This window comes from Tursiops truncatus, chromosome 7 (genome assembly GCF_011762595.2).
Source record: "Tursiops truncatus isolate mTurTru1 chromosome 7, mTurTru1.mat.Y, whole genome shotgun sequence".
Taxonomy (NCBI): domain Eukaryota; kingdom Metazoa; phylum Chordata; class Mammalia; order Artiodactyla; family Delphinidae; genus Tursiops; species Tursiops truncatus.
In genome coordinates, this window is record NC_047040.1 from 86,074,019 (window position 1) to 86,090,500 (window position 16,482).

General features: G+C 39.7%; 1 protein-coding gene across 3 annotated transcripts in view; it reads right to left on the reverse strand.

Annotated features, from left to right (window-relative positions):
• The window catches only part of ARHGAP15 (Rho GTPase activating protein 15), a 621,340-nt gene that overhangs the window by 18,303 nt on the left and 586,555 nt on the right, over window positions 1-16,482 (reverse strand). The window contains exon 14 of one of the 3 annotated variants that reach the window (XM_073807741.1): window positions 10,842-11,317. The exons of the other annotated variants lie outside the window; for them this stretch is intronic. Within the exon in view, the coding sequence (XP_073663842.1) occupies window positions 11,233-11,317 (85 nt within the window). The 3' untranslated portion in view covers window positions 10,842-11,232. Of the gene's footprint in view, window positions 1-10,841; window positions 11,318-16,482 lie in introns of those variants that run through there. 3 annotated transcript variants of the gene reach the window in all.

Here is a 16,482-nt window from a genome sequence, read left to right on the forward strand (position 1 = left end):
AAAGTTGACACGCTCGGAAACACATGGAAAGCATAGTACTCCACTGCAAAATAAGGAAACCCTAAAATTTAAGGGGTTGTAATAATATCTTAGGTATATGTGTACACGCTTTAAATATAATAGACATATAAAGGGTATGTATGTATATTTTTGCTATAAGGCATACATTTATTTATTAAAATAAAGAATGAAACAAAAAGGCAGACACTGGGAATTTTTAAGGAAACAGACACGAGCCTCCTGTTCTCTTGGAAGCATAAGGGTGTGTCTGTAGTCTGCATTTTTGTTTTCATAACACCTATAAAAGAATAGCGGCAATGGACCAACAGACCTTCTCTGGCAGAGATGACGCACAGGTTTGCTTTACCTGGCTGATGGTGGCTGTCTGCTCCGTGGGGAAGGACCCTGAAGTTGAAAGAGTGATGTGACCAATCAATAATGTCTACATGGGATTTGGATGGAGAATGGTGGTGTATGTGCCAGGAATGTGCCATTCAGGGCAAAAGTAATTTTGAAAGGAAATCAGATACATCTATAGAAGAATTACAAAGCCTTCCTGGATGAGAAAGAATCTGGAAACTTGAGAGGCAAGCTGTTGGGGGCATTTGAACCAAGTTGCCCTTAAGTAAGTATAGAAAAAAAAGGGAAAATTGTAGCTGCATAGAGGTGTCAAAGTAGACAAAGAGTGAATTTAGATATATATGAGTTAAATTTCAAGGATAACTCTCTGAAAGAGATTTAAGGAAATATATACAAAAGATATAAATTGGTAGTCCTTTCAAATCAGAACATATATACCTGCTTCATTTTTTAAAAGAAATTACTCAATATTTATAATATGTATTTTAAAAAACCCAGTTCCCAATGGATGTACATTATCCACCCCACCCCTATATCTTATTAACTCATAATCATCACAAGATCAGAGCTTTCTCTGGTTGTATATGAATACTGAAGAGAAAGTCATAGAAAGGAAAAATACAGTCTCTCTATGGTTAAAAAGATCTACTAATGTCAGTGGTTAAGTGGTAATTTTATTGAATAGTGATAATAGAGGGAAGACGTACAACGCTGTGGAATAGAAGAGGGTCAGTGGAATCTATTCATTTTGTGTTTATACGTTTGTACTCTTGCATGGCGCCTCATTGCCATGCCTTATCTAGGAGGATTACTAATATGACAACACTCCTGATTTATAGAAGCCCAGTTAGGTTAAACAGTTTGACTCATTTCAATTGGATAAAAAAAACTCTTGTTGAAGCTGAATTCTTGCTTTGCAACGAACACAAACTCACACTCATTATTACTTATGGTGCTTTTCTTTATGGATGAAGTGCTTCGCAGCCAAGTAGCAGTAGTCACCAGCTGATGACCATAAGGAAAGGCAAACACTGTCAGTGGAATAACATCCTCAGCCAAGTGTTTATGTTGGATGCATATACAATACATAACTGTTCTTAACTAATGATACAAAGTTGGCCTCCCCAAGTTTCTCCTTTTGTATTATTTCTTGCCACCCATGTGTTAAGCAAGATTTTCTCAGGACCTAAGCCCCACCCTAAAAGTAAGTTCGGCTTCTTTGCAAGCTGGATTTATTCCTTCTAGCTTCCAGGGGAATATCATACATCAAATAACTGTGAGTTAGTTGTACATACAATTGTGGTGATGTGGCTGCTAATGAAGTTTCCAGAGGTGGTTAATTTATGTACAGAGTATCTGAAGCAATGAAATGACCTGGTTAATTGGGCATTTTTTAATGTGGCCCTTTAAGATCGTTTGTTTATATTTTCTTTCCGAATCTATTGGTTTATTATATTCTCAATGAAAGCTTTTTTTTTTTTTTTTCTTTTCCTGCAGGCAGGGAAAACATCTAAGTCTTCCTATTAAGAACTTTATTTTCTTTCTTTTCCTTGCTCCAACTTTCCTTGCTTTAAATTTTCTCTAACCTACAATTTGGAATTTTCTCTTCAATTGGCTGAAGTAATGTTTTACTGGCATTCCTCTGACCAGATATTCCCTTGATATGTTCAACACCAAGCTGAAAGATCTGGCCAACCGCTGGGACAGAGGGAATGAGGCATTGATACATTAGGAGTGAGATGAAGCCAGCTAGATCAGACAGAAGCTGGTGCAGCCCAGACCATGGCTCTAGGGGCAGAGAGAAGCTACCAGAAAGAGTCAGTACTGAGATCACAAAAAGCTAAGCAACACAAGTTGGCAAAGTAGTTTTTAAAAGGCTACAGCCAGGGGATGAGCCATATTTGCAGCAACGAAATGGCAACTGTCTAAGACAGTCAGTGTGTCAGCCTAAGACAGATAGACATGGTCAGGAACAGCGCTACTCATGACCAAGGTATCAGGCCCTCCAGTCGAAGTCTCTGCCCCTATTTTTCTAAACCTCAAGTGCTGTCTGGCAAGCCATCCTCTCTCTGATAAAGGAGCTAATGTTTGTTCAGTCCTTGCCTTGTGCCACTCAAATGCATCATCTTACTTTTTTCCTGACAACAGCTTTATGAGATAGGTACTATTATTATCCCCATATTAAAGATGAAAAACTTGAGGCTCATGGAGGTTGTCCTGTGTCACACAGAAACGGTTGTGCTAAGATTTAAAGCCAGGTCCTCTGAGTGCAGAATATGAACTCTTCTTACATTGTTATCCCTCTGTCCTTCTCATACCTCACTGGTTCCTCTGTTTGCTATTCTTTCCCCCCAGTCCTGGGTCTCTTTAGTTCCCAATCAGATAGCCCTCATCTCTGTACCCAGAGCTTTGAGCCAGCCTTTCCCCCCCCCTTCCCCCAGTCCCAGCTCACTTAACCCCAGCCCGGGTAAGAGCCCCAGGCCCCTTGCTTTCCTGGCAGGAGAATAAAGACAGCTGGCAGTGAGAAAAGCCTGTGAAGGAGAATATGAACGCAGTCGTGGTTATGGCTTTGCTGTCTGAGAACTCCCTCTGTCAGGGAACTGCTTTGGCTTCCCACACTTGCTACATGGACAGATGTTTTCAATTATTATCACTGACAAGCCTCCGGGCCAGGTTCCTTCTGATTGGCTGTTACAGGACTCAGAGGGGACTAAAGGAAACTGAGGCTAGGACACAAAACACCTCAGTCATCACTTTAATCATGTTTCTCCAAAGCAACTGGTTGAGTTGGACAGTTCACCCAGAATTGGAATCCTTTTGTAAACACAGACTCAATTTCCTTTTAAACCTTTCTTTCATTCTGGTTTCAATTTTTCCGCCCGTAGTTTTTCTGACATTGTAAGAGAGTGAGACATTTGTCATTTCTTTACCAATTCTTTCCTTTTGTTGTTCATCCAGAGTTTTGGGTACGTACCAGAGTATAGTGGGAGTTGTGACTTAGTGAAATTTAACCTGATGCTACTAGACTTGGCATTGCATCATCATCTGCAAAAATGACCTAGGTCTGATCTGGAAGCACAAATATCATCCAATGTTTCCACCTATAGTGACCTGGGGAATGTTCTACCCTAAGTCCAAAGCCACTTCTCACTTAAGTTTTGCATCAACTATAGGAGCCGTTTGACATATCTGTCCTGCATTACCAGGACTGTTGTCTAACTTTCTAGCTAATCATTGTATCAGCCATAGTTACCCTGATTTCTTTTCCTTACCATCTCTGGTGTGTCCTAAGGAAATCCAATGACGAACTGATCCCAAGAGAAATCTGAGGGAAGCCTTGCCATGGTTGAAAATAGAAAAGAATGTAGACGTGGCTCTCAGAAGCAACCCTGACAACCCTCTCTTCTATGTTCCTTCTTCTTCAATGGGATTAGTTATATTTGATACCACTCAGCCTCTAACTTCTCATTATTTATTCCTTCCTTCCTATTTCTATAATTAGAAGGGAAAATTAGACTGTCAGGTGGATTAAAGCTTTCTAAATTCATTTTTATTTCCCATTCTGTCATTTATCTGGTTAGAAAAAAAATGTATTCAAGATGCTCCAGTGTTTCTGCATATTAGTTTTCATGTTCTTTTGATGTCCTGAAGTTAGGTTTGTGTGTGGTCCGTCATGCTCAAGTCTCCAAACTGCCTTGTCTCTGCTGCCATTTTAAAACAATAGCAGCAGACACGCAAGTCACCAAACGTATTTGGTAAAACAGACAAAATCCACAGACTTAATCCTGAAAGCTGGAGTCTCCACGTTGATTTCTGAAAAATGTCTCCTTGACTTTCAAACCACACTCTGTATTTTAAGCCCAAAGGTAAAATATTATAGGATGTTAATTCATCCTTTTCAAAAAAGGCACATGAGGGTTAAAACATATGCTTTCTTCTTCACTCAGAAAAAAATTCACTCCAACCTTTTGGGGAGGGGAAATCACATGTAGCTTTAAAACAGCTGAAGCTAAAAACATCAAAGTTGGCATGACTTCAGTTATCACTGAATCAGGAAGATCAAGCCAAGTTTTTGAAGAAAATGGTTGAGCATTTTAAAACTAAAAGAAGTTAAAATGCTCTTTCTGAGCATGCTCGTTGGGAGGTTTTAAAATATTTTCTTTAGGTTGGCTTTATTTTGCTCATCACTTTGGAGACATTTCAACAAAAACTATCTAATTAGTCTTTATTAATATTGTTCACTAATGCCCTAGCCAAGGCCCAAGTGTCTGTCACCTGCTAAGGTGATGTTTTCGCCATGGTTGCCAAGGGACCACTGCTACTCAGCAAGGGTGAGTCGTCTTGGTCTTTCACGTTTTTGTCGTCGTTGGGTTCAGGTATTTGTGGTGGGACAAACACGGGGGAGGGTAGAGGGACAGGGTGTTGAAGCAGTTCCACAGCAATACAGTACATTGAATATAGCTGCTAGATCCTTGCCTGTTTTGACTTTTTCACTCAATTATCCACAACTTCAGTATTTCCCCCCCAAAATGGGTAGGATGGTTTGAGTATTTGAAAAACAAGAGGCAGTTTAAATCAACTCCCAAGCACATAAATATGGTCCTTGAAATGGAAACTGAACAGACCCTATGTTCATGGTTTTCTGATAGAATTTCACTCTCTTTTAGGCACTCAGTAGCTCATGCTGTGCTTCTGACAGTTTGGGGGTCTGCATTTATTTTTCAATAAGACAGTCACTGCTCTTGCTTTACCTGGGATGAGATCAATTGACAGACCTGGAGGATCATTGACACGGAGCTTGTTATCACTGCCATCCGATACTGTCTCAAGATGTAAATTTCTCAAATGGTATCAACAGCTTGGTGAGAAGAGTGCTTCTTGTAGCAGAGCCCTTTTACTAGTTTCAGCACTGCAGTTTCAGGAATTTCTTTACTGGAGCTCTCAATGAAATCCTCCAATAGCGTTTTTGAATTGCAATATCTTGCATGTATAATGGCCCAAGGGAATTGCCTCACTGGTGAGATTACTTCTACACCTGTCTAAATAGCATCAGATCTATAAATTGTCAAGAGGAAAGGCAAGAGGTAGGGTCTGACATGACTGTTGTTTCTAATATGCTGTCACACAGTGATAGCCAGAAGGGCCAGCATAATACAGGGTATCTCAGTAGACTATCTGCAGGTCAGTTTAGATATATTAATCCATTCTTAGGTAAAAAGGAGGTACAATTATGCTCAACTTACAGATTCAAGTATACTGGGGAAAAAGTCTTATTTAATAGCTGGTAGCAGAATTCCTCTTAAGGGAAAAAAATCAGTTTTTCTTTCTTTCTTAGCAAAACATTTTTTTTTTTTTTTTTTGCGGTACGCGGGCCTCTCACTGTTGTGGCCTCTCCCGTTGCGGAGCACAGGCTCCGGACCCGCAGGCTCAGCGGCCATGGCTCACGGGCCCAGCCGCTCCGCGGCATGTGGGATCTTCCCGGACCGGGGCACGAACCCGTGTCCCCTGCAACTGCAGGTGGACTCTCAACCACTGCGCCACCAGGGAAGCCCAAGCAAAACATTTTGATGGACCATTCTGGAAAGATAATCCTTAGAACACAGCCAGAAAAAGAGATAAACAAATTCTCTGTATAAAAAATGAAATGGACTTATGAAGGTTGCGTGTAAAAAGAAAGAATATGAAAGAAGGGTGTTGGGGCAGAATTACATGGTGGAAAGTTGGAGGCCAAATGGAAGAGACAACCCACAAAAATTTCCTAGTGGAGGGTGTAGGGAGAATGACCAAGGTAGTAATAGGAATGCCTATTACTGAAGTTTAAATTTTCAATTATCTGCTAGGCTGGGTGTGATGTAATCTTTCCATCCTCCATGAATTTTCAGTAAATGTCTACTAAGTGCTATGTCCTGGAGTGAGCTTTTGGAAAGCAAGGCAGAGGAATTGTTAAGATAAGGGAACACTGGCAAGTGATGAGGCAATGCATGGGTTGTGGTTTCAGCCAAAGCAGGAAATCAAGCCAGAAACAACTAGATGAAACATAAATCCTTTCTGATAACCTGAGAGACACCAGGTTTCTAATTTCATAAGGATTGTAAGTTTGAACACGTTATTTTAATTTGAGTAGGAATGATGATGCAGACTGACAAAGGGTATTTCCTTGGGATTCCTGGTGCCACGTCTTGCCTGCCTCAGCTGTACCCAAGTTTCTTCTAAAGGGCCTATGCATCCTGCTAGTTCACAGATTTCAGGATGCAGCAGGACTGAGCCATATGTGCCCTGTTTCCCCAAGTGACCCATCCATTTGCGGTTTTGATACTTGGTTCTGCCTTTCAATTCCCCCCCCTCAAGGACCAGAACCCGGCTCTGAACACGAGAGGGGTTGCTGGGAGACTTGACTCTATCACCTAATATTTGCCAGCTTCTTCTGCTAAGGTTGTTGTCTTTTTCTGCTCTCCTAAGTATACCTGAACCACTATTATTGCCTCTCCCCAAACACGGGTTACAGAGCCTTCCAAGATAGAGTCTGCATGCACCTGGGCTCTTTTAGTCTCATTATGTGGATCAATGTTCTTGACTTGAAAACGAGCAGTGGCCTTCTGTTACCCATTAGGTAAAATCCCAGCTCCTTATTAGGATATATTAGCCCCTTCATAACCTGTTCCAGTGTCTTTTTCCAGTACTCCCCATTCAATGTTCTCAATAAGCACTCATCAGAATATTCCTTTTTCTCCCAGTGAGTAGACCTGGCCATGTTTTTTTATGGCTGTTTGGACCAAGGGTAGAGGCTTGAATCAAGAAATGGGACCAACCAGAGTGCCTTTCTCAGCATTTAAACTTGGTTTGAAGAAGGACATTCCAACCTTTGCAATGCCTGTTAATATAAGGTCTTCACAGAAAAGAGCACGTGATTTGGATTGTGTAACTATTTCAATTAATACATTAAGAAAAACGAAAAAAGGTGCCTTGGCTCAGAACTCTTTTTCTCACCAAAAGTAATTATGAAATTTTAAATTGTTATTTATACCACAATGTTCAAAATTATAATGACTACATATGACATAGTTCACATAAGTAGTGAAATTAGTTGATCTCCATGATATTCGAACAGAGACCTGGAAGTTCAAATCTAAGGAACTGATCTGGTTTCAAGTCATCTTTAATAGTGAACCATTCTATACAAGGTCAGTGTCTGCTGGGTGGCCGGTGATTACTAGAGAAAAATCTAAATCGTCTAAAATACAGTTGAGGAGTGGAAGAGGCCTTTAACGTTTAGGACTCTAAATTACCTCACAGACCACCAGCGAAAGGCACGTGTCTTCTGAATTTGACCAATTCTATATGACAGCTTATTTTCTTTCTTTTTTTAAATGTCTGCTATTGATATTTACTAATATTGTATTTATTTGCCCCGGGCTGGGCCACTCCAGCACCCATCCCAGGGCCCGCCCCTTGTTTTGCTCAGCACGCTCCCATTGGTTGAGACTTAGCAGTAATGATAGCTTATTTTCTACTCTGATCATAAAATTTTAACTTCTTGAGGCATGGATTGAACTACTTCTAATGCTCTTCTCAGCAAAAGTACCTGGTTACAAATAAGAACTTCATTAGCTTTTAGCCTTTAATGACTATTACTTAAAATTTAACACAGAGTCATTAATCTCCCTCAAACCAACAATCTTAAAGTATATATGTTGTCCATGCTTCCAATTTTTGTGGCACTCTGATTTTGAGGTTTTCAAGACAGTAGACAAATAGATTTCAAAAATCATCATGAGATCACCATGGAGAATGGGAAGAACAGTCTCTTAATTTCATGCATTAGGACAGGCATATATGGGAAGCAACTTCTAATCTTCTTTTAGATTCTACCCAGTTGTTAGTGTCATTTCAATGTGTGAGATAACTTTCTATTTTTTCCTTCTAAGAAATGAATATATAACCTATTATTTAAGATTAGAGTTAGAAATGGATTTAGGGCAGCACCAAGTACTAATCCTTCATGTTCTACCATTTTCTATTCACGTTACATTTTTGCCCGGTACATAGTTGTGACTATAGAATAGGAAAACTGACCAGAAGGCAGGCTTAAGGTTCTGGTTATAAAGTTCTGATCATGTCACCTATAGAAGTTTAAAAAATACAAGTTAATATGGGACACATTTTCAAGAATCAGTGGCATTGAAGAAGATAAGAGCACGCAGAAGACCGCTACAGTACTGCAGAGGTTCCGGTGGCTCACTTCTACTTAACCAGCTCTCTATTTCCTCTGTAAAATATACTGACCAATGCCCACAACACACTGAATGTTCACAGCTAGTTAATGACTCTCAACTGTGCACATCTGTTCCCACTAGAGGAAAGTCCCAGGAGAGAGTCCCAAACAAGTTTATACCATTTGTACTTATTATTGTAATTACATAATTTAATGAAATATTATGTAAACTGATGAAATATGAGAGCAAAAAGGAAGACAGTTGCTTTGGGGAACACTTCTTTTGAAGAGAAGATAAATTCTACTAAATCTAAACTGACTAAAGGATTTTCTCTGAAGATGGGGTAGGTCTGGATGAATTCTCAAGGCTTTTTCCAAATCTATCGTAATAGATATTTCTTCGTTTTTAAATTTTGTTTCCTTTTGGATTTAGTCCCAAGTTCTATTTCATATGATAACAGCTGCCAATTACCATTTCCTGAGCACTTACTATGTGCCAGGTACTGTGTACAATGGTTTGTTTGCATTATCTCATTTGATAAACACAGTAATGACTATTAATTATTGAACAATGACCTTATGTGCTTGGCCTTTTGTTGAGCAAATTATAAATATTACCCATTTAATTCTTACAATACACCGATTTTTAGATACGGAAGCTAAAACACAGAAGGAATGGGAACTTTGTCTACACGTACGCAACTAATAAGTAAAAGAGCTGGGACTGAAACTCAGCTCTATGTAACTTCAAAACCTTATCTCTTGTGACTACACTATACTACTTCCACATAGAGGCTCTTTAAGGAGCTGCCTTATTTATTTTTGTAGCCTCAGTGCCTAGTTCAGGTCCTATCTCACTGTAGGGACTCACTAGAGTTACATGGATGAAGGAATGCATGCATGGATGGGTATTACTTCAGTTTTGCTTGCTAGGCCTTGATGTCACTTTGCCAGAGAGCACGGAAGAAAGACAGGCAACATTTCTTATTCGTAGACAACAGTGCTGCTTAATGTGACTTAGCCTCCATGTACGTCTCTCATTGATTGAAATACTATTATATTCAGATATAGGATAGTTGTGTTGGGGAAATAAGAGGTTGTAGTTACAATTTACTGTTGTGGACAAGTGGATTATTTTTTTTTGTCTTCTATGCATCTTTTTTCTTCCTTTTGGGGGAAACCTCTCGCCCACTCCCAGTCTCCGTGGTGTGAGTGGAGTTGACCCAGTCCCTGCCTCCAGGGTTGGGCTTATGTCCCAAGTCCAACTAATGAGAACCATTCATTCCTCTGCCACAGTGAATGGATCAGGAGCAAATACGGAATAAATATGGGATCGAAGCCAGGCCAAGGAGAATTGTTCCTGGGAATTTTCTATTCCCACGGCAAAAGAGAAACATACTTGCCCCTGAGGATGCTAGGCTGATACGATACAATACTGCTGCTGCCATCTTGCTGCCAGGAGGAAAGATTTTAAGCGAAAACGAAGCTAACCCAAAGATGAGCAGAGATCAGAGATGGAAAGAGGCAAAATTCCCGGCAAGATACTTTGGCACTTGGATCTAGTCATGCCCAAAGTCATATCTAATCCTGGAACTTTAAGTTAAGTAATCCAATAAATTCTCTTTTATACCTAAACAGTTTGAGTTGGCCTTTGTCACTTGCACCGAACTTTAGCATGTCTTAAGAATTTATAGAAGCCTAAGAAATGTTTTCAGAGTGCATAATTGGGATCAAATGGATTGATCCAGAAACCATGGCTTGCAAATGTTTAGAGGAGAAAAAGAAATTACACTTAAAACAAAGCAAAGAAAAAAAATTAAACACAAAGCTGAATCTAATATCTGGCTCTAATATCTTAGCTCTAGCTAGTGTTTTAACTTTGGTGCTTAGTAACACTCTTTTGTTCTTTGATTTAAAAGAAGACTAGCTAATCTGCTAAGTAAAATGGCTTCATACATAACATTGCAAGATCTGAATTTCTTGGAAGTCTTCAGAACAAGTCAGAATATGCAGGGGGAATACCCCCACCATGTTTTCAAATGAATTCTTTAATTCAAGACTTCTTCAAGCAGCATTTTCTTCCAGCTCACTTGCAAAACACACACTTGTGTATACACAACCATGCAGAAACAGAAATCCATTCGGGTACAATCTAACTTGTAATCAAGAACTACTAAAATAGGACCTTATCATCAGCACAGCACATCCCAAAATGTCTTTGTAAAATAAATCAAATTATATGAGTTAATTGATTCCAGGCAACATCAGCAAGTGCAGGTGGAGACTGAAGAGCAGGATGTTTATTAATGAAGTACTATTAATCAAAATTGACAATACCAATTCCTGTTTGTTGTATCTGAAAGCTACCTTCAGTGGTTATAGATATATTTGTTGAGTTTTAAAACACAGTTTTGAAAAGGAAGAAAAAAAGGTATACTAACACATGGGATTTTTAGCTTTGGATTTTGGACTACTGATATTTAAACACAGGAAAGATATTCCTAAATGCAATTTGACAAGCAATGCCAAAGATGCCAGTGGTAATTAATTAGCACTTAATTGAGACCACAGAACAACAGGACATAGGAATTGGTACTCAGTGCCATTTCCCCCTTAGGCTCCATCTCATGAGGGTCAGGAGTGTGGCTGCACGCTGAAGGTCAGGAAGTAAATTGAGAGAACACATCGACGCTGGACATTTCATGATGGATCTCCTTCACCCTTTGCTGCTGCTCCCGGCCATCTCTGATGAGAAAACGACTGTGATTGTTTGAAGGGGAAGTCATTGTTCACGCACATCTAAACTAAGGTAAGCGCTGCCCTCACATCCTAGACTAGTTAGGCTGGACACTTCACAAAAAGATAAAACTCATGAATCAGATGTTAACATGAATGAGGGTAGGCCAACATAAAAGCAAAGTAAATTTAGAGTGAACATTTATTTGAAGTTGCTGGCTTTGTTAGTTTATATTCAATTTTTGTAGAAATAAATTTACACCAGGGTTTTTTATAGTTTGGACTTCTATGATGCATGTTAAAGACTGAAAAGACGTTTGGAAATTCAATCTAAGACCATCATACATACTCCCCCAACTCCTCTTCAAACATTGACCCTCTATCTTAATAGACAGGAGTCAACATGCTTTAACAGAGAGGAAAGAACATTCTTACTTCATTATTCCATGGACTGAACAAATGAAAAAAAAAAAAGGAAATTAATTCTAGTCTCTGAATAAATCTAGAGACAATTTCTGATTGAAAGTTTATGGTAGCTTGTCATATAATACATGAATTGGGAAATAGGTTTGTTAAATTTGCCACAATATTTTTTGAAAAATTAAGTTGGGTCAGTTTTGATTTTTCCATCTTATAGTTGAAATCAGTAACTGAAGGTATAGTTCATTGATGTAACTGGGAAGCGATATCTGGGTTCTTGAGTAACAAACCCTCGATCCACACAGATTATGTTACTTTTGAAGGGTCTTCACTGTCCAAAAGGAGCTTGAATAAAGCACAAATGTCATACATACATCTGGAAGGAGACTCTTCAGGAATCTGCTTTACTTGGTCACACATGCCTGCAGTTAAAACCAACCAGATACCCTTCCTTTCAACACTCCTAGGAAGGGCTTGACTCTGATTCTTTGGAGGTCCTTGAGAATTTGTAGTAGACAATGACATCCACTGACAGAGCAGATGGCAATGACAATTTGGTAAGAAATACGTACTCCTTTTCCCCAACTGAGTTCCTTTCCATGGTTCATTCACGGAACTAAGTTGGTTCCCATGAGAGTCGCCTCAACATCACTGCTCTTTAAAAACAACTGGAAAAATCTGGACAAGGGATTTCTTTCTGAGAATTGAGATACTCATGTGATATGACTGGAGTAGATCAGTGGTTCCCAGCCTCCCTTATCATTAGAAAACACAACTAAGAGTTGGATGGCAACAGAGAGAAATACCATCTGGTAGCCTCAGAATTTGCAATCAAATAAGCTTCTCTTTATTGTCTTGATATTCATTTAGTTAAAAACTTCGAGAAAACCATAACTTTCAGTCTTAGTCAACCTTCCCCTCTGTGTTTTAAAATATCAGTTTGCAAACGTTATGGTATTTGAGGATAAAATCATTTTCAAACTCAGAGATCTTTGTACTGTTTAGTGGGATTAAAAAAAAGATCTATGAAAATCCCATATCTCTTCCGTTGGCCTTTAAACTTTTCTGATTTTAATATGGATAAGCTGCATCTTTAAATACCTTCTAGAACGCCACACATTTCAAATCTTCCCTAAAACACAAGGTCACAATTATAGTCCTATGCTTTAATGAAGTAACACGTGAGGCCTGAGCCACCCACTTCTATGCAGTGAACATTTCTGAACTTGTTCTGTAAATTGGAGCACCAATTTTATTTTGTTAATTAATTTCATTTTCATTATGTATTAAATTGATTTATACTTCCACCTTATAAATGTATTTTACTGTGTAAAAATACATTACATATAAAAGGTTAAAATACGTTTAGAATGAGTGAGAGGGGCTTCCCTGGTGGCGCAGTGGTTGAGAGTCCGCCTGCCGATGCAGGGGACACGGGTTTGTGCCCCGGTCCGGGAAGATCTCACATGCCGCGGAGCGGCTGGGCCCGTGAGCCATGGCCACTGAGCCTGCGCGTCCGGAGCCTGTGCTCCGCAACGGAAGAGGCCACAACAGTGAGAGGCCTGCGTACCACACACACACACACACACACAAAATTAATAAATAAATAAATAAAATAAAATGAGTGAGAAAATAAGGGCAAAGGGAAAATAAGGGGTTAGTAGAATATTTAAGGCGCATGCTGTAAAGTTACAAATGCTTGCCAAGTTTGACTCGAGGCTTGTCATTCCCTGTGAGTCATATCACTTCCAGGTAGTCTGCCAGTGACCAACTTAACTGTTAACTTCTGAGAACATTTCTGCTTTCCTTGTGCTGTCTATGTGACCATGTCTGTTCAGAGGCACCAAAGATTCTGAATTTCTTCTTTTTTTTTTCAAGTCAGATTGGAGCAGGGAACAGTTCCCATATTAGCTTGTCCATTCATACAAATATTTAGTGACTTTTATGTGTGGGTTACTCTGAGAAGGGAAGCAGTTTTGCATAGAAGTTAGCTTTGGATTCAGAAAAACTTGCATTCAAATACTGACCCCACTACTTTTTAGTTGGGTGGTCTACGAAAAACACGTGGTTCCTCTGGATGCTAGATTTTTGGCTCCATAAATGGACAGTAATACCTCCTTTACATGGTTGCTGAATTGAGAGGATGTATTTCTAAATATTCAGGAGAGTATGGGACACGTGGTTGATGCTCAGTAAACTATGTCTCTTCATGCTAGGTATTCTCAAGAACCAGAAAAGAATAAGAATAACTTCTGCTCTACATTCACTATGCTGTATGTATGTGTCAAGCTCCCCTTCACGGCTATGCCTAAGAAGGGCTATGAGTTGAGTAGGGAAAGATCTCCTCAGATGGGGTCAGATCTGTGATCGAGCAAATCTGAATATAGCTGGACACTGAGCCAGATGCTTTAAAGAAGTGGTAGCATCTGGGATGAGCAGAGAGCATAGAGAGGAGTCTGGGAAGGAGCAGAAGAATGTGGGCCAAGCCTTGCAGAGGGGGATGCGGGAGGTATGGATGGAGCTGACGAGAAAATTCATTCATCTGATGAAGTGACACATTCGTTCACGGAAGTAATGGTTAGAATTCCAGGTAGAGCTAAGACAGTGAGAAAGTACTGACAATTTTATAGAAAAGGGACCTCTGTGATGAAATTACCTTCATCAGAAATTGAAAATCTAAGAACTTTAACTTTAAGAACCATCTAGAGTAATTAGCCAGTTGGAGGTCAAGTGCCTTCGACATAGCTTATTTCCATTTTCCTTTTACCACTAAAGTCAGCCTGGGTTAGAGGACCTGCAAACCGGCTAGATGACCTGGGAAAGCACAGGTTTGCTCATCTTTGCAATGAGAGCCTTGGCCAGCTTCCCTTCTGGCACTGACACCTCAAAAACCTATAAGCCATTTCACTCTTGAAAATGAGAATAAAGGTCAGATGCTTGCTATTGCTGCTGTACCTCGACTTGCCTTTTGGACGCCTCTGTTTAAACTTCCAGATGTCTGCAAGAAATCCTCTGCATGCTGAGTCATTTAAATTTTTGAGAAGGTCTTCTTCTTCCTCTTTTTTTTTTTCAAGGAGTGGCCTAGGTGTTGACTGGCCTGAAATTCCACAGAACTAAAGACAAAATCAACTCCTTTCCCCACCGCCCAAAACAAAAACCTTCCATACGTGTCTCTCTGTGAAGCCACATTACTACTTCTTGATTTTAAACTCAACAGTTACATTTTTAAAGAGACATCACACTTTGGAATATAAACGTGTGAAATCTAAATACAAAATATAATAAAGCAGCTTGAGCCAAGCCACAATTTGAACTTTGCTGTTGTTTTAATTTAGGGTCGTCAAGCACTTTTGAACTTGTTTCTAGCTGTGCTACTATTCTTTGGTGGGTTTCGAGATGAGGCCAGCCACCTTCCAGGGGCTTAATTCGCTCACTTTTGGAAGATGCCCCATATTTTCCTCTGCTTTGCAGCATCTTTCCTCTGAGGGGCTGGGGATACGTAAGCCTCAAAATAGCCCAATACAGAAGGGTACATAGTCTTTCTGCATTACTGATTTGAGATGGTGAAAGACAAATATTGCATACTTTTCTCTAAGCACAGGAAATGCCCTTTTGTGATTCACTCCCCATGTGGACTGAGAAAGACATATGATTACAGTGTGTGTTTAGGCCCTTTCTAAGCTCTCTGCCTGGGGATAATGCAGGACTGCTGAGGGTGGTGGCTGCCACCAAGCACAGAGGACCCAAGAAACATTCTCCTCACTTTGGCTACATTGTGGCAGCCCTTATTGTCTGAATTCCTACCTTAGTGTATCCCCAATTGTGTTACTAATGACATTCTTATGGTACAACAATCTCCGTAAAGAAGTTCTCTATACCTGGGGGTGTTTATCTTCTTGGAAAGCCTTTCATTAGAACAGATAGTAATCTGACGTTCCTATACCTCCCTGACTCTTGCCTCTTCTGATATTTTAAATCGAATTACTGACCTCTATTTTTACCTTCAGGCTTCCTCAGAGGCCCCACCCCACATTCTAGAACACTTCCCAGTTTATGACTTCTCCCTCCCATTATAACAAAAATTCCTGAACTCATACTTATTTCAGAAAACCTTTGCTGGCTAAATTCAAGACTAGTCAAGATAACTTTCAACATATACTGTCTACAAATGCATTTGGTCACTCTGATTTAAAGCAATCTAAATCCTTATTTCATTAGATTTTTTACTCTGCATCTGGACTATCTCTTCTTTGCTGTGATCTGTCTTAGCTTATAACTTTATTGATGAAACAGGATGTGCCAAACACACTTTTAGACTGCTTTGCGGAGTGCTATGAAAATGTGTTGTTCATTTATCTCACAAACATTTATTGAGCACCTACTATGTGCCAGCCACTGGACCAGGTTCTAGCATTACAGGAATGGACAGCATATATTCACCATCTTGGAAGGCACGTAAAGCAGAAGAGTTGTTTCAGTAGGAGAAGGCAGACTATGCAATAACAATAAAAAGTCAGAAAACAAAAATGAGGTGGATCAGGCAACAGCCCTGTTGGAAAATGTGGGTGGCCAGTGAAAGTTTCTCCAGGGCCTTTTAACTTGATGAAAGACTGTATTAAATTGAATGTCAAGCAGATTTGACCTAGGAAATAATGACCAGTGAACAATATGCAGAGCATGATTGATTTCTATTTCCTGCATCGCTTAATAACCCTTTAAAAGTGTTATCGTAGTTGTCCTTGATTAGGGCAATT